The 25792-nt window shown below is 36.0% G+C and overlaps 1 protein-coding gene across 19 annotated transcripts; it reads right to left on the bottom strand.

The window, feature by feature from the left end:
- Positions 1–1751: 1751 nt before the first annotated feature.
- Positions 1752–14768, bottom strand: LOC114258822 (uncharacterized). Of its 19 annotated transcripts, none has more exons than XM_082887092.1 (14): positions 14430–14755; positions 14176–14286; positions 12477–12517; positions 12223–12328; positions 9331–11089; positions 8947–9195; positions 8172–8252; positions 6824–7399; positions 5379–6547; positions 2719–4571; positions 2557–2637; positions 2393–2458; positions 2224–2289; positions 1752–2128 (listed from the first exon to the last, which is right to left on the bottom strand). In XM_082887092.1, the coding sequence occupies exons 5-9, from the start codon at positions 10603–10605 to the stop codon at positions 6491–6493; spliced, it is 2238 nt and encodes a 745-aa protein (XP_082743218.1). In that variant the 5' UTR covers positions 10606–11089; positions 12223–12328; positions 12477–12517; positions 14176–14286; positions 14430–14755; the 3' UTR covers positions 1752–2128; positions 2224–2289; positions 2393–2458; positions 2557–2637; positions 2719–4571; positions 5379–6490. The 19 variants fall into 19 exon arrangements, with proteins under 19 accessions (XP_082743218.1, XP_082743221.1, XP_082743217.1 ...); XM_082887095.1 differs by having other exon boundaries at positions 14176–14289; positions 14430–14743; XM_082887091.1 differs by lacking the exon at positions 12223–12328 and having other exon boundaries at positions 13303–14286.
- Positions 14769–25792: the final 11024 nt, after the last annotated feature.

Raw genomic sequence — 25792 nt, 5'->3', positions numbered from 1 at the left:
ACTTCACTTTTTAATCCCAAAAAAGATTAGTAGTTTGAAATCTGTGGCTCGAATATGGCTCGACTTTTATACTCACCCACATATCTTTGTACACCCCTCTTTTGATATTTGTCTCAGTTTTACGTTTCATTTCAAATAAATAAATAAAAAAACAAAAAATATAAACAGAGTAGAGAGAGAGAGAGAGAGAGAGATGAGACCCATATCGCTGATTTCTGTGTGTGTCGACGAGGTTGGTGCTGCCATCGACAAGGCTCGTGCTAGTTCTCTATAAACCATAGTTCTCTAAAATGATGTTTTATGTTTTTATAATAAATATTTTTGTCCTTTACATATTTAATTATTCTCCTAGTTTTAGAGAACTATGGCTTCTTCTTCTACTAATAATAGCAACATAAGATTAAAACCAAGATTGTGTGCTTGTGGGAGAACTGCAGCGATGTATATTGTACGCACGAATGAAAATGGAAACCAATGACGTTTGTTCTTTGTTTGCCCATTGAAATATGTAAGTATCTATTATATAATTAGATCTGTCACTGTGATTTGATTAACTAACTGTTATTTCTGTGATTTGATTAAGTAATTGTTGTGCATTGTAGAGTTATAAAGAGAGTCATAAGGAACACTGTAATTACTTCAAATTCGCAGATGAGGATGATGACAACACTAGCTCCACAATCCGTTCCAATGTTGGACTCAGAAAGCTATAAGAACAGAAGAATTAAACGATCTACTGACAAGGCTTTGTGAGATGGACAGAAGGCTTCAAATGATGGAGAAGAAGTGGAAGGCAATGATTGTTGTCATTATTTTTTGTGTCTTTTGGCACTTTATCATGTAAATGACTTTCTTTTGTATATTTTTGTGTCTTTTTGTACTTTCATCTCCGTACTCAATGTAGCACACAATGTTCTCTCAACCCCATCTTGCAATTTCCTGTCTGTGTCTTTGTTTGTTTCTAGTCTTCCTGTCTTTGTTTGTTTCTAGTCTTCCTGTATTTCAACCATTCGATGGACCATCAAGAAGTAAAATTTCCTATCTTTATGGAATATTTGGATTGTATGCATTTCTTTTTTCCATTTTGAACCACTAATTGAGCATAGCCCATAAAAGTTCAGAATTTTACAAATTGTTGTTATTGTTGTTGAAAAAGGCATATAGGTTGTAAGTGGAGCATAAATGGACACATATTTGTACTGCAATCAATCTGAAAACCAAGTTATTTCATATACCAAAGCCCCAAATGCTGAAAAATCTGTTGGTTGCTTAATTAATACAATCATGTTGGTTGCTTAAAAATCTGTTGGTTGCTTATGAATGTAGACTCTGTTATTATATGCGATGGTTGCTTAACAGTGTGAATAATGTGTATAATGTGCACATTTCTTTGACTTCTATTGATTTGTATATTTGTTATTGAGATGAATATTTCTTATTGAGATGAATATTTCAAGAATCTATTGGCTTTAATGAGAAACATACACACAGGTTGAATGACCTTGAATGAACCTGTTTCTTTCAAGAAATCTGTTGAACCTGTAATTCCTTTCAAAAAAACCTGTTAAGTCTATTGAACCTGAAATCTGTTTCAACAAATCTGTTGAAGAACCTTGAATGAACCTATAATTCACAGAGACATAAATAAAAGGGAACAACTTCCACTAACTTCCACCAATACACACAGACATGAACAATTCACACAGACATTGTGTTAAACCTGTAATTCACACAAACATAAAGTCAACAGGTTTCTTTCAACAACTTCCACCAATTCCATCAATTTTCAATTCAACAAAGACATACACACAGGATCTACAATTCACTCAACAAAACAAATTCCACCAAGTATTGTTTTGAACCTGTAATTCAATTCAACCTAAAATAGGACAACCACCAATTCCATCAATTTTCAAATGAAACCAAACAATCCGAAGTTTACAAATGAAATTCATGTACAATTAGCACTTTGAAACTAAAAAAAAAATGGGACATTCGGATCCCTGTCGATGTTCAAGTCAACAAAATTTGATGGTACTATCGAACTTTGACTGCTAATATTGTTGACCATTCCAGCTTGAGTATGAGATGTGCTTTCAATGTCGTCCCCAATTGTGCTAACCGGTGCCTGTAAAAATTAAGTAGATATTACAAAAAAAAATTCCACAAGCATATTCACCAATATAAAATTTAATTTGTCAGAAGAATACATTCAACACGTACCGGTACATAAATACTGTCTTGTGTGGCATCCATACAAGGCAAATAATAAGATCGATTTTTCGACACCTTTTCATGAAATAGTAACAAAATGGCATTAGTAATTTGAAGAACTAAAATATCAACCCACAACAAACAAAGTTTTATAATATTAAGTCCGTTTAACACATACCGGTACATACATACTGTCTTCTATGGCATCCATAGAAGGACAATAGTAAGGTTGATTTGGCGGCACCTAATGATGAAATAGTAACACAAGTTAATTAGTAATTTGAAGCAACAAAATTAAAATCCAAAAAAAAACACGAAGCAACCTTCATATTTAACACGTACCGGTTCATACATAGTGTGTTGCACGCCTCCCGTACAAGGAAAGCTTAACTTACGAGATTCACCTTGACGCACCTTGCAACCCTATAGTACCAGACAGTGATGAATATTTTAAGTTTAACAAATTCTGAAATATACATATGTAGTGCGGAATGAAAAATGTACCTGTACCGGATTAGCCTTCTTATTCTTTCCCTTCAACAGATTCACTATTGCATCAACCTTACTAACCTTCCGTTTCGTACATGGACGGCCTCTTCGGCAAGCAACCAAAGGACTGAGTACCTTGCGAGTCATGCTTTCCTTTGTAGTATTGATACGAGGCGGACTTTTTGGTGAACTATGGGAAGGTGGTAAAGTACTAGTACGTGGCACATTACTCGCACTACTTGATTGAACTATTCTCACTTCATCCTTGATTTTCATCAACCCAAGTTAAATCACTTTATGTTTAGCATCATCATTGGTAGCAAGTTCTAGGATCTCATTCAACGTGTTGTGATAGTTATCATGCAACTTTGGATGTAGAGCAAACCCAAAGTTAGTATATGTTGTTGGAATGCATGTGTACCCTCTTTCCAAGTCTTTTCTCCATCTTGAAATAACGTATTTATTTGGCACCTCATATATGGATCTCTCAATGAGCACACAAAGTGAATGGGCACACATAATATCTCTAAACTCAAACAACCGACACATACATTGAAGCTCACATTCATTTAAATTAAAGTACACAACAAATTCCACTTTCTTCATCCCCTCACCTAGAAGAACAGCCTCCCTCACATGATAAGTACAAATTGTTCCCTCCTCATTGATAAGATTTGCACGACAATACACTAGACGCTTCAATTTTGCTTGAACTTCTTTAAATTTTGAATTAGCGTAACGTGCACAAAATTGCTTCTCAAAACGATATACCGTTAAGCAATCATACAATTTGTTACGGGACTTAAAATCTGCTTTTGTCTCCTTCTCTACCTTACTTCTCAAGACATTGTCATACTACTTAACAAATTGCTTTAAGCTTGTCTTGGAGTTCACATATCCATCAAAAAATGCATTCATGCTCTCACTTCGTTGTGTAGTTGACATGCCACCCCAAAATATGTCTTTCACATAGGCATGAATCCACCTATGTCTCACAGTATAATACCCCCAACCACTCATTATCATTCAAATTGAATTTTGTAATCATTGCTTCCCAATATTCATCAAATTCATCTTTTGTGAATGAATCATAAACTGCATCACTCAAAACAGCCTTAATGGATTCATATTGCGAATATCCTCTCAATTTCTCTGGAATTTTCTTTATTATGTGCCATAAACACCAACGATGTTGAGCATGTTGGAAGACAATTTCTATGGCATTTTGCATTGCTCTACACTGGTCAGTTATTATAGCTTTTGGGGAGAGCATCTGACATGCAACTTATAATTTCTTGCATCTCGTTCATCAAACATTAATGTCTCATATCCCCCCGCTTCAACAACTATAGAATGAAAATTCCTAGCCACCCCAATCCCTGCTGCATCATTAACTTCTAATCTCCTTTTCACCGAAGTAAGAATCCTCTTATTCATTGCAAAATGCTGTGAGTCAGTAAGAATCAAATCATGAGTGTGCTCAAGCACAACTGTGGTTAACTTATATCTTCCATTAGTTTGTAGACTGGCTCTTACCCTTGCTTTACAATCAATTTTTGATGACAAAGATGGTTCCAGGGGATTTACTTCTAATCTTTTTGTTCTATTCCTAGCCCAAGTACATTCAATTCCAAAGTACTTCACTTCCCCATCCGTTGTTACATTTTGTGTTCTATAAGCTATAGCAAATTCAAGTTGTTTCGCATATTTTGCATAAAATGCGTACACTTCTTGCTTTGAGTTAAAATACATCCCCTTCTTCGGTTCTTCAACTTCATCGCTCTCATTAAATTCAAGATTGTTATCATGTTCTTCAACTTCCTCACTCACATTGAATGAATTATTGTTTGAGTCAATATCCATTGTAGCTTCAAAGTGAAATAAAATAGACATTTAGAGAGAAACTCAATTTAAGTTTAACAATACAAATACAAATTCTTCAAACCAATAATAACACAAAGAAACTCAATTCACTGGTATGAATGATTATGATACATTTACTTCAAACAGTAAACAAAGCAAGTTCAATTCAAATTCAACATTATGTTGTCCCTGTTCATTTTCAAATGTGGGGTCTGTTTTAAATCAATGTCAATGTTTAACTGTGGGTCTGTTTGAAATGAATGTCCAAAACACCTCCTTCCAAAAAACTTAAAAACAAGCCAAATTCTACAAAATCCACTCAAACATTCACATTTGTTTGTAAGCACACATGATCAAATAGCCAGAAGAATAATTCCTTAGAGGCAGAATCCCTCCCAGCAGAGTACCTCCAATGTCTAAAAACTTGTTCATAAAAATTGCCCATATTGTTCCCTACAATACTCAATACTTGTTCATAAACAGTAAATCAAAACATAAACATAAACATTGATCAATTCAAAACGTAAACAACTTTAAATCAAATCAAATCAAATAGTTGTTAATTTTTTCTGAGCAATACTTGTTCTCAATACTTGTTCTCAAATAAAAATCAAAAACTTGTTCTAAATACTTGTTCTCAAATAAAAATCAAAAACTTGTTCTCAACACTTGTTCTCAATACTTGTTCTCAAATAAAAATCAAAAACTTGTTCTCAATACTTGTTCATTTTGCTCTAAGCAAAATCAAATCAAACACTTATAAACCCTAAATTTAAAACAAAACCAACTAAGAGCATGAACAGCACACCCACCTGTAAGAGCAGCCACACCGTTCACACAGCAGCAGCATCGCACCCTTTGGACACACAGCAGCAGCGTCGCCACGCACAGCAGCAATGGCAACCCGTCTGGCACACACAGCAGCAGCGGAAGCACCCGCACACACAGAACCAGCACGAGCCTCGTCGGCACACACAGAAATCGGCGATATGGGTCGCGATATGGGTCTCTCTCTCTCTCTCTCTCTCTCTCTCTCTCTCTCTCTCTACTCTGTTTATTTTTTTTGTTTTTTTTTTTTATTTGAAATGAAACGTAAAACTGAGATGAATAACAAAGGGAGGTGTACAAAGATATGTGGGTGGGTATAAAAGTTGGGCCATATTCGAGCCACAAATTTTGAGCTACCAATCTTTTTTGTTTTAATCCTCACTCACATGCAATATAATGATAACTAGAATCATTTATTTTATAAATTTTTAACATAAAAATATATATATATATATATATATAAATTAACTTAGAGATTGGTTAAAGTAATTTAAATAGGTATACTTTTTAACATAAAAAGATGTATATAAAAATAAAAAATTAATGTGACCTACATAAATATACTTATCTAAATACATACACTAATTTAAGAAATCCCAAACAAGCTCTTGATTGAACATTGAGTTCTTCACTCTTTTAGATTTATTATCAATTTATCCTAATATATATACCTGCATAAATATATTGTATTTGAAATTTCAAATCAGACTTCAAATTCTCTTCCAATACCCAACCCACAATTACAAACGGGCCTGAAAAATTCTGAAGTCTAGCCCTACAAGCTCATGTGTGATCACAAACTATACACACAGTAGACAAGGATTTTAGGGGATGCATTCAAATTGTAACCACTCCACCTTAATTAAGACAACAAATTGCCCTGAAGCAGGACTTTATCCTACACTTGCCACTATTTCCATTAGGAGGTCAAAAGAAACAACATTCGATTCATCAAATTATTAGTGAGTTCCTAAAATTCTTCAGAGGTGAAATTGTGTTGCTGCCATTTCAAGACGATATGTCCCATGGAATGTGTTATTATTGGTATATACATAGACAATGAACCATACACTCAGGAGAGAGGATGTGACCGTGGTCAGTTGCTGATATCAAAGTATTTTGGATCTGCTGGAAAATGGTATTCCACGTTCAACTGCCATGAAACATACAAAAAAATGTCACACATGTACACAAGCTTAGATATTAAAAAAAGAGATTTCATTTATTTCCTGTTCAGATCTTCAGCACGCTAGCACTATAAAGACATTGCAGACTTCGATGAAACACACTTGGTAACATTTGCAATATAAGAAGCATAAACACCATATACCTAAAAAAAAAAGAAGAAGAAGAAGAAGAAGAAGTAAAAAAGAACAGAATCAGGTCTAAAAGCAGTCTTAAGCCTACAATGTGAAATTGAACAACATACCTTCCCCTCGTCAGCATCAGAATGGCGTTGAGGAAAAACAACCCTCATATCATTGTATAAATAAAATCTCCTTTTCCTATCAGCATCTAACTTTGTTTTCTGTGGCACAGATGGAGGATCAGATTTGCACCTCCGAACTGATATCACACTTCTCTTAGAGAAAGGGCATAGAAAACGGACATGAAGAGCATAACGTAGAGTGCCACCACTCGCAGCATTCTCATTGACCTTTGAACAAGCATGTTCTGATTTATCTTTGGCTTCATGGCATAAATCTGGCCAACTGAAATCTCTGTGACCAGTTCCGTGGCACAGAGTGTTGTCACATTCATTCTGATCTATAAGGGAAGGGAAACCTATATTTCCAATGTGATAGTGTTCTTCTAAAAAATTTGTTATACCCATTGGACCTATCAAATTAGAGCCCTCACTTTCTTTGATACTTTGGTCAGGATGACTTCTTTCCAAGGGAGTCACCTTATCGTTGTAGTTCGTGTCAAAATTTCTGTGCTCTCCTGTCACCCGCGTTGAAGTTGGGCCAGAACCGGCTAGGGTAACCTTCTGACGCAAGAATGTCTACTCCAAATTGAACAAGGACGCAAAACTAATTACCGACTGAATTCAATTCCAGTCTTACTGCTAGAAGCAAATAAAATAAAAGTGTAATAAGAAAACAACAGTGCATGCAATGATGTGCTGATAAACAATTCTTCGTCATATATTCATTTGAAGTGGGCATCAAAGCTTACAAGCCTTTGGTCCCTGATATATTTTCCTGTTATTTGGTAATAATTGGGCCTGATTATCTTTCTACCGTGTGTCTCCATTTTTCTCCATTTTGCAATACATGTGCAGGCATAATAGAACATCCAATATTTCAGACCAACACATAAATATTAGACTCAAGATCCATTTACTACTTACAGCATTCTCAAATTATCACAAGAGAATCACTTTTTCTTTTATCTTCTATTAATTCTTTGTTTTCATTTTGCCCTCCTTTCATACAAAGGATTCAAGTCATGATTATCCTATTCAGCTTCAACACAGTACCTACCCAGTGCCACCAGGGACCTACTTCTTCCTTTTTCTGTTTTCTTTTTGTGCAACCAAAATGGGTAGAAGGGGGGAGACCCGGAGGTGATATACCTGTGTGGGAACAGGCCTTTAAAATGACAGTTGAGGAGGTAAGGTCAATACATGTGATTGGCAGTGAGAAACTCGGAGGAACACAAACACTTCTAGGATTGTGATTAGGCAGACTAAATATCAAGCTTTTAGGAAATTGCAGAAAAGTTAAAAGCAATAACCAACATCTGATATGAATGCTATATTTGTTTCAACTTACCTTGGTACCAGCCGGCATGTCACTCAAATCATAGTCACAAAAGAAGGAATGAAGAGGTGTTTTTTCCGGGTTGCTTAGAACCTGAGAAATCATCCAGATTGATAGAAAGTGAGGACCAATTGTTTCACCATATATCCACGACTTATGTCATTAAAATATTCAATAGAACAAACAACACAACAAATTGAAATGAGCAAGCAACAACACTGGTAATCTTGTAAAAGGTACTAGGGTGGTAAAAAAGCCAAGCTGAGCTGAATACTGCATTATTCAAGCTTGGCTTGAATAATTAACTGTGTCCAATTGAATTGATCACGAGGCAACGTTAAGTAGATTGCTTCTTGTTTTTTTCTTCCCATGTATTCCAACATGTGTATGGCTCTGTCAAGCTAAGTCTGAGCCAAACTCAAAAAACTTCACTTGTTTATATAATGAGTCAAGTTCCAACAATCTTCTCGCAAGCCAAATGATATGCAACATTGGAGACAAGGAGAACCTTGTCGACTTTGGTTCATCAATGTTAAAAGAACATGAATAAACAAGAAAAAAATTAACACCAACAGAGGCTCGGCTTATTAAACCAACTGCCTAAATAAAATGTCACACAACATGTCAAGGAAGCTGAAACAATCGGTAAATTAAACAGCAGGCAATCACATAGGTACAGCAACATATCACGCTATAAATTTGTACTTCAAGCGCAAAGCATTCTTGTATATACTGAATGCATATGGGCCAAATAATAAATGATAAGTTAGAGGGAGAATAGTATAACCAGCTGTATGCGCCCCTTCACTGGAATGCGCAAACGACTCTTAGCACCTTGTGAATCATCATTACTAAGGTCTCTTTTCAAATTCTGGAATCTGTAATTGTTCAATGGAGTTCTTCCAAGATCTATGGATGCATAGTAGAGTAAGAAGTTATCTCCATCAACACTGGTTACTCCAAAAGGAAGTTTCTGTGATTTTGGAGAGAAGCTGCCTCCTGTAATGCTTAGTACAGCTAGAAAGCCATCAATTCTCTGCACAATCAAGATCCAAAAATGGGCATTTGACACACATATCAACAACATTGGAAAGTGAACTCTCAAGACTACATGAAAAGATAAAAAGGGCATACAAGAAAGTCTACAGATGTAGAGTAACATAAATATAACCTGACTGAATTTTCCAGATGACAACCGGCCAGACAGCAGGGATTCCTCAAACGAACCAACCAATGACCTCCTAACAGGAAGTCCTCTCAAACTTCTACCCAACTTCATGCAGTGGGGTATGGAATCATGAGACAAAGGCCAACTTTTTCCACTATTACTTTCCAGGGAAGACGAATGGGACTCTTTTTGCAAAAGATCAATATTTTCAAATGGTTTACTTGCCCTTGAAAAATTATCTTCCTCAGGGGCAAAGATAATGCCAGAGATATTTTTGTCAAGGGAGCATGCCACCTTTTTAAAGGTTAAATAATCACCCCCTATCTCTTTCCTGACATTGCTGCATCCTCTTGCAGCTTTCATTGTTTCAGAAAATTTTGGACCAAGAGGAGACAAAGAAAGAGGGGATGACATCACCTTTTCTGGGGATATGGATATCACCCCAGTCTGGGTTCTTACCTTTATTAAATTTTTGAAAGGATCTTGTCCAGGTGAAGATAAACAAGTATAAGGTAACACCTCCTTGTCCTCTACTAAAGGACCATCAGTGAAAAAAATGGAGTCTGGTCTACCATAATCGTATAACATATCCTTCCTTTCTGAACAATTACATACGGACCAGATTTGGTTCGTCAAATGGTTTCTACTTCCGGTATTTGCTTTCTTATAATCTTGAGCCGCAGGAGCCCTACAACTACCAGGGGAGTTTACTTGAAAGTTGCGGCAGCTAATATCTAGAGGATCAACACCCAATTGATGTGCAGAAAGCATACTACTCAATGGTGACAACAATCGCTTCTTGACCAGTGACCCACTGGACTCAGTTTCATTAAGTGTGATACCAACCACAGAAGAAGAATGAACATGATCATCCGAAACCTCACTTAATTCATCAAAAAAATAATTCTTCCTACCACACTCAAACCCCATGATCCTAGAGGCTGGACACTGAATATTCTGACCAGTGTTAGGTGTTAACCCCAGTTCATCCATAGAACCAATTTTCAATTCTTGTACATTGGATCCAACATCCATGGCCCCTTTACACATAAAGGAATCATCTGACAACTTTGATTGCTCCAAGGAGGTTGTTTCCTGAAAATCTCCTAAAGAAGAGCATAAGGAATCTCCAACAGTTCGGCTAATGCTTCCAACATGCATTCCATCCAAATCACAAGTGTTCACATTAAAAAACCGAGGTGGACTATGCACAGATGTTCTCAAAGACTCTGTAGCCTCCTCAGCAGATTCACTGGATGAAACTTGTGGCAAGCCCATCACTAAGTTTTGCAGTAACAAATAATTATCTTGATTAAAAAGGTATAAAGAGTTCTCGTTGATGGTCTCCTTTCCTACTGCCTTGCATACGCAAATCTCTGCTTAGATTTGCCAAATGAAACTCCTCGTCACAAACGCATGAAACCCAAGTAGTGAACTCCTATCATGCCACTAAATTAATGCAGAAACTGAAATTCCCCCTAACTTCAGCTAAAAATTCACTGTAGAAATTGAAATATCCTATAAATTCAGCTAAAAGTTCAAAGAAAGGCAATTCCCAATCCAATAAGAAGCCAATACTAGGTATCTATAGATAGAGTTCATCGTCGTTTCAACTACCACTATCCTTCCAAGAATGCGGCGATAGACCCAAGTACATACTAAAAGCCCAGAAACAACGGACAGGACAAATCTTCTGACCTCCATGCCAGTAAGCAATGATACACAAAGGATTCATGGTTGTGCAAAGAATCAATGCATACGCCTGAAGTCAAACACAAAACAAAAATGAACTATTAGAGTGTTTGTAAAAATCTGAGGAAGCACTTTAAAACATATGCAGCTAAATGGGGTTATAGTGTGTATGTGTGTGCTTTAAGAAAAAAATCTTCCTTTCTTTTTCTTTTTCTTTTTTTTTCCAAACCAGAACTTGAAACCATTGGACACTACTACATCACTTTCTACCTACAAAATACACAGAAGCATAAATGTCTTAAATCAATTCGCGCAGGAATAAGAAGGAAAAACAGTTTGTGACAACAGAAAAATAGAAAACAATCCACTATCAGTGATGAAGAATTCTAAAAGAGAAGAGACACTAGTGTGATGTTACTCATCTTAGTTCTTCCATCAAAATGTGAATCTAGTACAGCAAATGCACTAATATTTTGAAATACGGAGAGCACACAAACAAAACATAATCCAATCAACCATCGATCGACATGTAAAGAAGAATAGTTTGCACGTAAATCCAAAAGCGAATCTGTCATGACCCCATCCGCCCCTAGTAGAATGGTGCCGTGATAGCCAGTAATCGGAGATTACCAAAGGCCAACTTACAAAAATTCACATATAATCAGAATATGCATACGGGGCTTACATGTGCGGAAGCAAATTTGAATCTAAGTAGTCCATAAGAGCTGTGCATAGATCAAATGAAATGACATACATCTTAACATGATTTTATAACTTGAATACAAATAAAATATAGTACATGTTACATCTTAATCAAAAGGCTTCTCAAGCCGAAATATACAAAAAACATGAATTACAAACTAAGAAGCATAATTTTCAAGATGCTAACAAAACATGAATCCAAAACATCTTGTACATATATCTTAGGCGTCACCGCCTTCTTGCTCATCACCTACATATATATAAAAGGGAGGGTGAGCTTGGATACTCAGTGAATGATATGAGTAATAAAGGTTTGAATGAATGATATCCGAGATCTTATCAGAACAATACATATCATATCTTGTAACAAAATATGAGACGAATCAAGTTCATCAATCAAAATCTTTCTTGGGATGTTTACTAACATCTACGTAATACAAAGGATGACATTCCTGACAAAATAAAGGAATAACCGATCCGGAATCGATTAGACAAACCCACCCGTACAAGACCGTCGGTGGTACCATCCGTACATGACCGTCGATGGCAAAGAGATATCTCAAACAAAGGTGCTACATACGCTTAACGTCTCCTAGCACGAAAGGACCTTCCAAGAATGTCATTAAAACAAACATAATACTTGATACAAAACTAAGGGATAATCATTCATACTTGATCAAATACTTTTCCAAAACAAAGCAAAACAAAGCTTTATCAAAACATTATAACATAGCTTTATTAGAAATACCACTCACTTAGTTCTTCGGGTGTAGGGATTAAGGCAAGGATCCAAGACCTACAAATACATGACAAAGTCCACTGAATGCATTTCCGGAAGACAAGAAAGAATGCTCAAAGATGGTTATGCAATGCATTCCCAAAACAAGCTTTACATGAATGAAAATGATCCCAGCATTTCTTTCCAAAACCAAGTCAAGACAAAGCAAAACAGGTGCTGGGAGTCAAAACACTGTTTTTCTTCTAGGGGAAACATGCTGGGTACCAACCAAGTCTCGGAATAGATGCACATAGATGATCTAGGCCGAGGTCCCACACTTCTTGGCCGAGGTGTAGTCTCCTAGGCCTAGGTGTGTGGTGGTCGGCCTAGGTATGCATGCAAGATAGGCTAAGGTGCAAGTGATTCTGCAAGGTAGGCCAAAGTGAGATACGATGCTTGGCCTAGGTGTGAGATCTAGGCAATAGTGGGTCTCGGTGACCACCCTTAAGCGAATAAGTCTGGAAATCTGTGTTTCCTCTTGAAGAACATGGAAAACATGAACATGAAGAACACGAATGCTAAAATCATAACTTGTTATTACAAAATCTGAGATTTCATGAGATGAGTTCAAAAATATGGACCTGGGTACCCGTACTTGGAGGTTTCATGAAAACAAACACAAAAACATGGATTTTGATACAAACTTTCGGATCAAAACATGATTTTTCTTAAAGAACACATGAACATCACTTTCTCTTTCTAAAACCAAGCTTTAAATCAATGCATGGCTCATGAATCATGCCAGATCATGCAATGCGATTAGATCAACATAAACAACAACAAGAGTGAATTAAGAATCTAACCTCAAAACATGGATCTAACGGTTCAAGGTGTGAAAATCAAGCTTGGAAATCTAGTTCTCTCACTCTAAGAACTTCTTTTCCTCTTCCTAGAGCTTCTCTCTCTTCAAAGGCAAAGATATAGCAAATGATATGTTTTCTCAACTAGTACCTGACTTAACCCTCTGCTGGGACACGTGGCATCACTGGATTGGATCTCCTCAAAAAGGCGATAGAATGAAAAGACAAGAGCATGGCAAAGTGTGTATAACAAGTAAGGTGGCATGGGCACTCTGACAAGCCAATGACCTCGGATTAAGACATAGGCTTCGGCTAGCAAGGTCTCACTGATCTCGGCCAGGAAGGATAACACTTGGCCCAACTGTGTCACACCTCGGCCTAGATGTGCCACACCTTAGTCTAGGTCACACCAGTCCAAGAACAAGATCACTAGGTGCAAGGATCAAAGATCTAGAACGCCTAGATGATAACATCTCGGCCTAGATGATACACATCTCGGCCTAGGTGACGCACACCTCGGCCTAGATGATGACATCTCACCCCAGATGAAGACATCTCGGCCCATATGCCAGGGTGAAGGTGGAGGTCAACCAAAGTAGTTCCAAGATGATCCTAGGTGTTGGTGTGCAATGGCCTATGTGTAAAAACTCAAAGGTATGATCTAGGCTTGAGATAGCAAAGGCAGATGACCTAGGCTTAACACACCAAGCAAGGGACAAAGCATGCAAGCAACACTTAGGCAAATCACATAAACACAAAACAAGACAGAGACCTCTACTTAGGCAAAATAAGTCAAAGTCTACAAATGCAAAATTAACAAGACAAAATCATGCAAATGCACATGAGCGTGGCCAAGACGAGAATGAAGGTTATTACAGAATCGATCGGCAGCTGAAACACAAAGAGATGAGGAAAGGGGGGCTTTTACTTGCACGGCATACATTCACCACACAAAATTGGATTGAGTCATCGTCATCGTCATCGTCTCTACTTTGAAGCAACGTTTTGAAAAGCCAAAAAATAAAAATAAATAAAGCATATATAAACAATCGAATCAAACAATAACAGCAACAGCTAAATCAGAATAAGGAAAACAAAACACAATTGAAGGTCTGATCGTCGAGGCGCACCATGAACAAAGATTGAATTCATGTTCGGTGATGATCTTCCATAAGCATGTATATCAATCAATCTTCGGATCTTATGCTTATATATATATATATATAGTTGGATTTGAAATTGATTAGTAAAGTTGAAGAACAATTTATTAAAAGAATGATGAAATGAAGATTTTAATGGAGTGAAATTAAGAAAGATCTTCCTCCTTTTGCGCCTCTTGGGAAATGGAGGTGGTTGCGTCGTCTTTGCGGTTCGGCGAAAGCCCATGGCCCTCCCTCTCTCTCTCTCTCTCTCTTCTATTTCTCACTTCTTATCACTCCTCTCTGTCTGTGTGTTTGTAAGGGTGTTTGGAAAGTTTATGCGTTGGGTTTTTTTTGATTTTTTTCGCTGAAAGATAAATTTTTTGTAAAATAAAATAAATTAAAATAAAATATCACATTTAATTTTATAATTATTTTATTTTTTTTTTTATAAATATCACATCTAATTATAAAAAATTTAATTATCTATCCAAACATAAAAAAAAATTATCCAATAATATCCTATAACTAAAAAAATTTACATAAAAACTCACTTCCTAAACACCCACGGTATATTATTAAATTTCTTTAAAAAAAAAACTCAAAAATACCAGCGTCATCATCTCTTTTGGTTGGTCCCAGGATTTTACACTGTAATTTTAAAAGTTCGAGGGCCTCCAAACAATAAGTTGCAAGTGTACAAAATTAAGGGCTTTTTGGTTTGTTTTTCAAAAAAAAAAAAAAATTGGAAAAAATTTTCTACAAATAAATTTTTAAGAGTAATCAAACCAAACAAATTTTTTCAAAAAATTTCTCAAAATTTTGTTTGATTACCTACTTTCTAAAATCACTCACACTCTCTCTCATACACATCAAATCAATCACTTTTTAAAAACTCTTTCTCCAAAATAATTTTTCAAAACCATTTTTAAAAAAAGACAAACTAAACAAGTTTTCGTACTTTTTATTTCAAAAATTACTTTACAAATACAAACCAAACACACCTTAAGAATTTGGACAGAATTAAGTCGAGCCACTCTAAAAAATAATTAAATTTGAATGATATAATATAATTTTAAATTTGATACGGACATCAATTTCCAAACTCAAATTCAATTCGGGTTTGTTTGTGAGAACGATTTGGGTAATTTATGAGGACACGATAAATAAAATGTGATGTAGCACTACTTTAAAAATAAACGCAGCCTAATTCCAAAAAATTGAAAGTATTAATCAATTCAAGTTTAACCTCAGTTTAATTTATTGAGATTTAAGCCTTGTTTATCATAATTTTAAAAAGTTAAAAAATTACTATCTTATTTAAATGGGAGCTTTTTTGATAAATCCATTTTCTAAGAGTTTTATTCCATCCAACCCATATTCTTTTTGACTATTCCATTAGGTCCAATTTGAGATAAGAAGACCAAAATACCATTTTCATCTACTTATGTTCCATTTAGTTCACATTATTTTCTTATATTTCAATAAGTCCTATGGGTGACATAATTACCAAAATACCCTTAATGTGAATGTTCACACCGTCAACGTAAATGTTCATATCGTCAATGTGTAGGGGCCCGGCCCATGTCGATCCTCGTGGGTGCCCAGAAAAATTCGAGTCGGGCCGGGCCGGCCCACAGGCCAAAAAAATAGGCCCGGCTCGGCCTGTTGATAATATGAATATTCATATTGACAAGTTAACATTCACATTGATAGGAGTGTAAAATTGGCCTGCGGCCCGTGGGCTGCCCGAAACCAGCCCGCCGCCCGGGGCGGGCCCGGACCGGCCCGTTCACAATGTGAATATTCACATTGACATATTAACATTAACAATAACATTGACAAGAGTGTAAAATTGGCCCATGACCCATGGGCAGCCCGAAGCCCAGGCCCGGATTGGGGCGGGCCCGGCCCGTTGACAATGTGAATATTCACATTGATATGTTAACATTCACATTGATAGAAGCGTAAAATTAGCCCGCGGCCTATGGCCGGCCCGAAACCCGCCCGCGACTCGTGGGCTGCCCTGGGCGGGCCCGGCCCGACCCGTTGATAATGTGAATATTCACATTGACATGTTAACATTCACATTGATAAGAGTATAAAATTAGTCCGCGCCCCGTGGCTGCTCGAAACTAGCCCACGGCCCGTGGGTGACCCGGGGTGGGCTCGGCCCGGCCTGTTGACAATGTGAATATTCACATTGACATGTTAACATTCACATTGATAAGAGTGTAAAATTGACTCGCGTCCCATGGGCGGCACGAAGCCCGTGGGTGGCGCTGGGCGAGCCCGATCCGGCCCGTTGACAATGTGAATATTCACATTGACATATTAACATTCACATTGATAAGAGTGTAAAATTGACCCGTGGCCCGTGGGCGGCCCGAAACCCGCCCGCTGCCCAGGGCGGGCCCGACCCGGCTCGTTGACAATGTGAATATTCACATTGACATATTAACATTAACATTGATAAGAGTGTAAAATTGGTCCGTGACCCGTGAGCAGCCCGAAGCCCGGCCCCCGGCCGGGGCGAGCCCGGCCCGTTGACAACGTGAATGTTCACATTGACATATTAACATTCACATTGATAAGAGTGTAACATTAGCCTGTGCCCCGTGGATGCCCGAAATATGCCCATGGCCCGTGGGCGGCCCGAGGCGGGCCCGGCCCGGCCTGTTGACAATGTGAATATTCACATTGACATGTTAACATTCACATTGATAAGAGTGTAAAATTGACTCGCGTCCCACGGGCGGCCTGACGCCCGTGGGCGGCCCGGGTTTGGGTCCGGGCCTAGCCCGGGCCGCGGGCGAGCTTCGGGCAGCGGACAAATTTTACACTCCTATCAATGTTAATGTTAACATGTCAATGTGAATATTCACATTGTCACAGGTCGGGCCAAGCCCGCCTTGGGCTGCGATCAGGCTTCGAGCCGCCCACGGGCTGCGGGCCAATTTTACACTCCTATTAATGTGAATATTAACATGTCAATGTGAATATTCACATTGCCAACGAGCCGGGCCCGCCCCGGCCTGAGGTCAGGCTTCGGGCTGCACACGGGCCACGGCCCAATTGTACACACTTATCAATGTGAATGTTAACATGTCAATGTGAATATTCACATTGTCAACAGGCCGGGCCGGGCCCGCCCGGGGCCACCCACAGGCCGTGGGCGGGTTTCGAGCAGCCACGGGGCGCGGGCTAATTTTACACTCCTATCAATGTGCATGTTAACATGTCAATATGAATATTCCCATTGTCACGAGTCGGGCCAAGCCCGCCTCGGGCTGCGGTCGGGCTTCGGGCCGCCCACGGGCTGCGGGCCAATTTTACACTCTTATCAATGTGAATGTTAACTTGTCAATGTGAATATTCACATTGTCAACAGGCCGGGCCGGGCCCGCTCCGGGCACCGGGCCGGGCCCGTTCCTGGCAGCGGGCGGGCTTTTGGCCGTGGGCGAATTTTATACTCTTATCAATGTGAATGTTAACATGTCAATGCGAATATTCACATTGTCAACGGGCCGCCCATGGGCCGCGGACGGGTTTCGAGCCACTACGGGACGGGGCCAATTTTACACTCCTATTAATGTGAATGTTAACATGTCAATGTGAATATTCACATTGTCAACGGGTCGGGCCGGGTCGGCTCGCCCTGGACTGCTGTCCAGTTTTATACTCTTATCAATGTGAACGTTAACATGTTAATGTGAACATTCACATTGTCAACAGGCAGGGCCGGGCCCGCCCACGGCCCGTGGGCGGGTTTCGGGCAGCCATGAGGTGCCGGCTAATTTTACACTCCTATCAATGTGAATGTTAACATGTCAATGTGAATATTCACATTGTCAACGGGTCTGGCCAGGCCCGCCCCGGGCCGCGGGCAGGCTTTTGGCCGCCCATGGGCCGCGGCCCAATTTTATACTCTTATCAATGTGAATGTTAACATGTCAATGTGAATATTCACATTGTCAATGGGCCGGACCGGGCCCGCCTCGGGCCACCCATGGGCCGCGGGCGAGTTTCGCACCGTCACGGGACGGGGGCCAATTTTGCACTCCTATTAATGTGAATGTTAACATGTCAATGTGAATATTCACATTGTCAACGGGTCGGGCCGGGCCGGGTCGAGCCCGCCCTGGGCTGCTGTCCAGTTTTATACTCTTATCAATGTGAATGTTAACATGTCAATGTGAACATTCACATTGGCAACAGGCCGGGCCGGGCCCGCCCACGGGCCGTGGGTAGGTTTTGGGCAGCCACGAGGCGCGGGCTAATTTTATACTCCTATCAATGTGAATGTTAACATGTCAATGTGAATATTCACATTGTCAACGGGCCGGGCCGGGCCCGCCTCGGGCCGCGGGCGGGCTTTTGGCCGCCCGTGGGCCGCGGCCCAATTTTATGCTCTTATCAATGTGAATGTTAACATGTCAATGTGAATATTCACATTGTCGACGGGCCGGACCAGGACCGCCCCGGGCCGGCCATGGGTCGCGGGCGGGTTTCGCGCCGCCACGGGACGGGGGTCAATTTTACACTTCTATTAATGTGAATGTTAATATGTCAATGTGAATATTCACATTGTCAACGGGCCGGGCCTGCCCCGGCTCGCGGCCGGGTTTCGGGCTGCCCACAGGCCAATTTTACATTCCTAGCAATGTGAATTTTAAAATATGAATGTTCACTTCATTAAATTGCTAATCGTTCAAAAAATATTTATAAGGGTATCAAAATTAAATATAAGGGCATAAGTGTCCAAGAAAATAGTGTAAATCAAGAAAATGGACTTTATGGAATAAAACTATACATACATGGGACTAAATGGGTTAAAAAATTCCTTCATGGACTTCTTGGGTTAAAACACTTCTAAATTGGACTTATCAATAAAAATCCCTATTTAAATTACATCATCTTATTTAAGTCACATCACTTCAAATTCAACCCATACCCAACTTATATTTTATAAAAAGTCAAAAAATATACTTATTTAAATCATCTCAAAACACCCTAAATTGAGCTTAGATAGGTAATAAACTCATGCCTCGTTTGGCAAGTTGACATTTTAACCAAAAAGACAAAAAGTTACTAAAAAAATCAAAAAACCTATAACCTATACCAAAAAGTCAAAGATTCCCTCTTTTCTCTACTTTTTGCACATCTTTTCGTAAAAAGTCAAAAAATCACCCCAAACATACTAATTTTTTTTACCTCATATTTTAACAAAAAAATCAAAAAAATTACTAAAATAATTTGTTTCCAAACGAGGCCTTAAGATAAGAGATTGGGTCTAGTCAGACTTGAACAATTTTGTATCAATTTAAACTAGGCTTAGAAAACCATCTATCATCTGTGGCATCTATCTATCTATCTATCTATCTATCTATCTATATATATATATATATATATGAGCATTGATAGAGATCCCCTCCAATCACCACCCCACACACACGTGGCGGGTGGTGATAGAAGGAGAAGGAAAAAAAAAAAAAAAACAAAAGAAAAAGTAGCCAATCAAAAAAGAGAGGGGGTCAAAGGGGGGGAGAAAAGGGGTCTTAAACATTTTTGTATATATATATTATAAGAAAAAAGGGGCTCCTAATTTACAAATTTTGTGGGAGCTCCAATATCATAATCTTAATTTTCTAATTTTTTGATTTAACAAAAAAAAAATCTCAACATTTATTAACTTCTCCCAACCCACAATCCCTTTTGATTTCTCTCATAATTACTGCAGCACAATTTTCAATTTCTTCCATATACTATGGTTATACACAAAAATAAAGATAAGAATTTAGCTATAGATCTCAAAAAGATATAACATCTAAATTTGAATTATGATTTAGTAATATAATTATGTTATATATATATATATATATCAAAATTTTAAATCGCTTAATGGGACAAATTAATCAATTTTTTAAAATTATTGATTTTTTAATTTACAAAATAGATTAAAAAAATTATTGACTGATTTATTTATTTAATAACAAAAATATTTCATAATCTCTCCCTCGTAATCTCTCTCGCCAATTTTCAAAAAAAAATATTAAAACTTACATTTCTTTTCTCTTCCCAAAAAATCAGATAATATTTTTTACTAAAATTGTCGATATCTATCTATATCTTATATATTATATTATAGCATAATAAAAAAAACTATTTTTTTTTAAAGTTTATCTAAATAAATTTTAAGTCAATAAACTCACATGTCTATCACATATCTAACACACATCATAACTTACCTAAATAATAATAATTAAAAACAAATAGAAACCACAAATAAATTAAATTAAAATAATAGATACCCACAACTCCAACTTAAATAAATTGAAGGAAAAAAAACCCGAATAGAAACCACACAAAAATAAAAATAAAAAAGATAAGAATTTAGATATGGATATAATAAAAAATATTAAAACTTGCATTCATTCTCTTTTTTTCAAAAAATCAGATAATATTTTTTTATTAAAGTTGTAGATATCTATCTATATCTTATATATTATATTATAAGATAACAAAAAAAAAAAAAACTAAAAATCAGATATACAACTAGATAAAATTAATAAATTTGATTTTTATTTATTCAGTTAAAATCTTTTTTTTGCATCTCAATATCCAATTTTAAATTTTAAAAATCTTCAAAGTTTATCTAACAAATCTAATTTGAAAATGTCTCCCACCATTATACTTTAAATCAATAAAACTCACATGTTTATAACATGTCTAATTCACGTCATAACTCACCTAAATAATAATAATTAAAAACAAATAGACACCACTGATAAATTAAATTAAAAAAAAAATAGATACCCACAACGCTATCTTAAATAAATAAATTAAAAAAAAACCTAAATAGAAACCATACAAAAACAAAAAATATAAGAATTTAGATATAGATCTAAAAAAAATATTAAAACTTGCATTCTTTCTCTCTTCTCCAAAAAATCAAATAATATTTTTTATGAAAGTTATAGATATCTATCAATATCTTATATATTATATTACAACATAACAAGAAAAAACTAAAAATCAGATATACAAACAGAAAAAATTAATAAATTTAATTTTTATTTATTAAGTTAAAAATTTTCTTTTGCATCTCAATATCCAATTTTAAATTTTAAAAATCTTTAAAGTTTATCTAAACAAATCTAATTTGAAAATATCTCCCACCATTATACTTTCAATAAGTAAAACTCACATGTCTATCACATATCTAACTCACATCATAACTTACCTAAATAATAGCAATTAAAAACAAATAGAAACCACAGATAAATTAAATTTTAAAAAAAAAAAATAGATACCTACAACTCCATCTTAAATAAATTAAAAAAAAAACCAAATAAAAACCACACAAAAATAAAAAAAGATAAGAATTTAGATATAGATCTAAAAAAATATGACTATATCTTTGAATTATGATTTAGTAATATAATTATCTATTTTTCTGATGTATATATATCAAAATTTTAAATCACTTAATGAGACAAATTAATTAATTTTCAAGTTTTATTTAAAGAATAATCTGATTAGTCATCTCAACTCCTAAACTTCGTGGACACTAGCAGAGGAGCTAACAGATTGGGTTAGGTGAGGTTTAAGTTGTTGGAGGTAACATTTTCATATTTTATAAATTTATTTATTTTTTAATTTTATTTTTTTCCTGTGTGATTTTATTTCTTTACTGTTGGTTTGGTTTTAGTTTCGGTTTTAGTGAGGTTTATGTGTTTGTTTACAGGTTTGCATTGTAGAGAAAATTTATTAGTGATTATGGTTTCAATCGAAGTATCTATGTCCGTTCCATGTCAAGAATTTTGATCGGATTTTGTTTTCTTCAGTAGAGACCATAAAATTGAAGTTAAAAAAATGAGTATCAAATTTTTTATATTTTTTGTCATTTTATTTTATAGAAAATGTGAAAATTTATTGAGAATTTAAGATTTTACTATAACATTAGATTTTTGTATAACTAGGTAAATTTAAAACTTTTAAATATCACTGTGTTCTTTATTTTTATTTTCTTTATATCTCATTAGATCATTACTGCTATTTATTTGTTTGTTAATTATAATTCAGTTAATTGAAAATGAAAGCCTAATATAACTTTTCATATATATTACAGTTAATTTGTTATAACTGTAGTTGTAGATAATAGCATGATATATAGGGATAATATTTAAATATAATTTCTATTTTTTATGTGATTAAAATAGTCCATCTTAATAGTATACAGAAGAGTTAGTTGGTTTCTTCTATCTCTAAAAAATTCAATCTATTTTTGTTTTACTTTTTAATTTTTTAAATTGAAATATCAATTGTTTATGTCCATCAAACAAAACTGATAAACACATATAAAAAAGCTACACTTTTCTTTTTCTTTTTATTTTTTTTTTCATTTTTAATATGTAGGATATTTACAAATGAAAAATATTTGACACCCCAAATTTTTTTCAATAATCCAACTTATAATGATGTAGTCATAAGTGTCAATTTTTATACAAATATGAGAAGAGAATTAATTAAATTATACATTTCAACCAACCACATACTCAAACTTTGACTATTTCAAGATGTTATTTCACTATAATTCTAATTAAGAAAATCTTCAATCATTAATTTTTTTTTATCAAATTATAATTTGATAAAAATTTAAAAAGATGAAATGTTGAAAATTATTCAGTGTGCTTGGTTTGAGTTTTTTGGATTACGTTTTTTAAAAATTGAGTTTTTTGGTTTTCGTGTTTTTTTGTTTTTAGTGAATATTTTTAAAATTTTAAACATTTTTTTTTTACTTTTTAGATGCATCTTACTTAGATATATCTAAAAAATAAAAAAATTGTGAAAAAATATTTTAAAATATTAATAAATACAAAAAAATGTACTAAATTCTTGTATTTTTTTTTTTGTATTTTTGGTATTTAGTAAATTTTTAAATGGTTTTTTTCACAATTTTTTTACTTTTTAGGTATATTTATGTTAGGTATGTCTAAAAAATAAAAATAAAAAATTGCTTAAAATATTAAAAAAATTCAGTAAAAACAAAAAAAATATGAAAAACAAGAAAGTAGAATTTTCTGAAAAGTGTTTTTGGAAAAGAGGAACCAAATCAAAATTGGTGAAAAGAAAAAAAATTGGGATAAGAATGAAAATTCTTTTAAAAATTGATAAAAATTTAATGAAAACGTTAAAGTAATTTATATCAAATCAAAATTTTTATTCAAATTTAAAATCAAATTAGATAAAAAAATTAAAAAAAAATGATGAAAGTTTGAAAATATTTTGAAACATTCTTATTCATAAAGACTAGAAATCCGTGTGTATTATATTCGTATTGTATTTTTAGTTATGAAATTGAAATCAAAAGAAATATAACTTAAATTATTGGATTAATAATAGAAATATCGAATTAATTATTGATCAATATCAGTTCACGTCGTATTTAATAATAAAATTATATATTTGTTTTAATTATAACTTTTAAATTTATATATTTTTGTACGGGAAAGAAATAAACCTTCTCGTATAATCATGTTGATAAAGTCAACGCTCCTCCGTACGTCATCGCTTTATTCCCTGAAAACACAAACGTGAGCTAGCCGGCGGGTGTGTGCCGGATACCTCTTCGATGCCTAAGTCAGCAAAATAGACAAAGACAAAAAGTTCTTTGTATTTGAGAATCAAAGTTGTGTCTTACCTCTCCATAGGTGATGTTATGAGCTTTTATAAGTTCCGCGTGGCACAATCCTAATAGGACTCTTACTCCTCCATGTAGAGTCCTCCTAGGATTCATACTCCTGAAAAATAATGCTTATACTTCAACACCCCCCTCACTGCATAAACCAAGTGAGATGGTTCTACCATGGTCAGACTTCAACATGACCGAGGTAAACATGGCTATGCTAAGCCGCAGACTAAACCGAGATAACATTAGCTCGGCTTTTCCATTCACTGCTCTCACATTGGCTCTTCTTAATGCTAACCACGGTATGTCTAGACCAGAATAACCAATACTCCGGTCCAAACCGGGATAACTTTGTGAGTGACGACCGAACTTACCGTAAGCTCTTTGGGACCAGAGTAACTTCAGGTCTCTCGTGGACCGGAGTAACTTTACACCTCTTATGGATTGGAGTAACTTTACACCTCTCTTGGGTCGAAGTAACTTCGTAGCCTTTTTACTCAGCTCTTCGCACTGTGGCCCATAATGGCCCATTACCCAGCTCGGCCCAATTTTCATATAAATTACCCTCTCAATTGCTCCTTAATTCCATCTACGCAGCATGATAGGGATTACTTTGTCTACCAGCCGAGCTAAAAAACTCTTTAGCCTTTCCGACCGAGCTAAAAGACTCTCTTAGCCTCTCCAGCCGAGCTAAATTCACGCCGGCTCTACCTGTCCGGTCAAAATGTCTCTTCAATCACAGCAACTGAATCGTTTCTCATTCCAAGGACACGTGGCCCCCTCTGATTGGCCCAATGCAGCTGTCACGCCGTCTTCGTTCTCCGTGTATTTTGAACAGTTCCCGCCTCCGGTCCTTATATCAAAACAAAACTCTTTATTTTTTGAATCACTTACCACACTATTCATTTCCTCTTCTCACTCTTTCGTTCCTGAGCTTCTTTAACCCTGAACTTGCTGAGTTCGTGTTCTTCATTGCCGTTGTTTCCATCTCCGATTTCTTCCTCTTGAACTGGTAAGTTTACTCAAATCTGCCTTGTTTTTGTTGTTTTCGCATTTGCTTTTACAATACATGTATTTTGTGTGTTTTTTCAAAACACATACCTTTCTTTCGTGTAATAGAACCTCTGGCTTTTCACGAATAAACTGAAAAACACTGATTTTGATCCAAAATCATAGTATAACCGAACTAAAAAGTCGTTTGTAGTTGATGTCATTCTAGCCAGACCATTCAACCGTACTAACACTTCACGTTATGCCATTAGTTTTAACAAGTCAAACCACCTTTTGTTTTAACTCAACCGAGCTAGCAATTCGCACTAAGTCTGTGTAATAGTGCGTTTGTTAGTCTCAATCACGGCCGAGCTATAACTTGGGGCTAACCCAGCCTTCGTAGTTCAAACCGAACTAAGAGCGCTGCCCCCTAAAGGTTCAACCGGGCTAACACTAACCTTTGCACAAAACGAAATAACAAACCCCTTGCACAAACCAAGATACCAAATTCTTTCTTCAAACCGAGCTAGAACTATATTTATCTTGCCCCTTTTTGTTCTTTTAGCATGGTCCCACAAGCTGTGCTTAACACCTTTTTTTTCACTTTGCAGACTTTAGGTTGCCCAGGCACTCCTTCGAACGTTCAACCGAACTACTCAGCACCTTTCTCTGA

This window comes from Camellia sinensis, chromosome 9 (genome assembly GCF_055761805.1).
Source record: "Camellia sinensis isolate YWXY chromosome 9, ASM5576180v1, whole genome shotgun sequence".
Taxonomy (NCBI): Eukaryota; Viridiplantae; Streptophyta; class Magnoliopsida; order Ericales; family Theaceae; genus Camellia; species Camellia sinensis.
The sequence above is the reverse complement of the archived record's forward strand: the minus strand, read 5'-3'. Positions and strand labels throughout refer to the sequence as shown.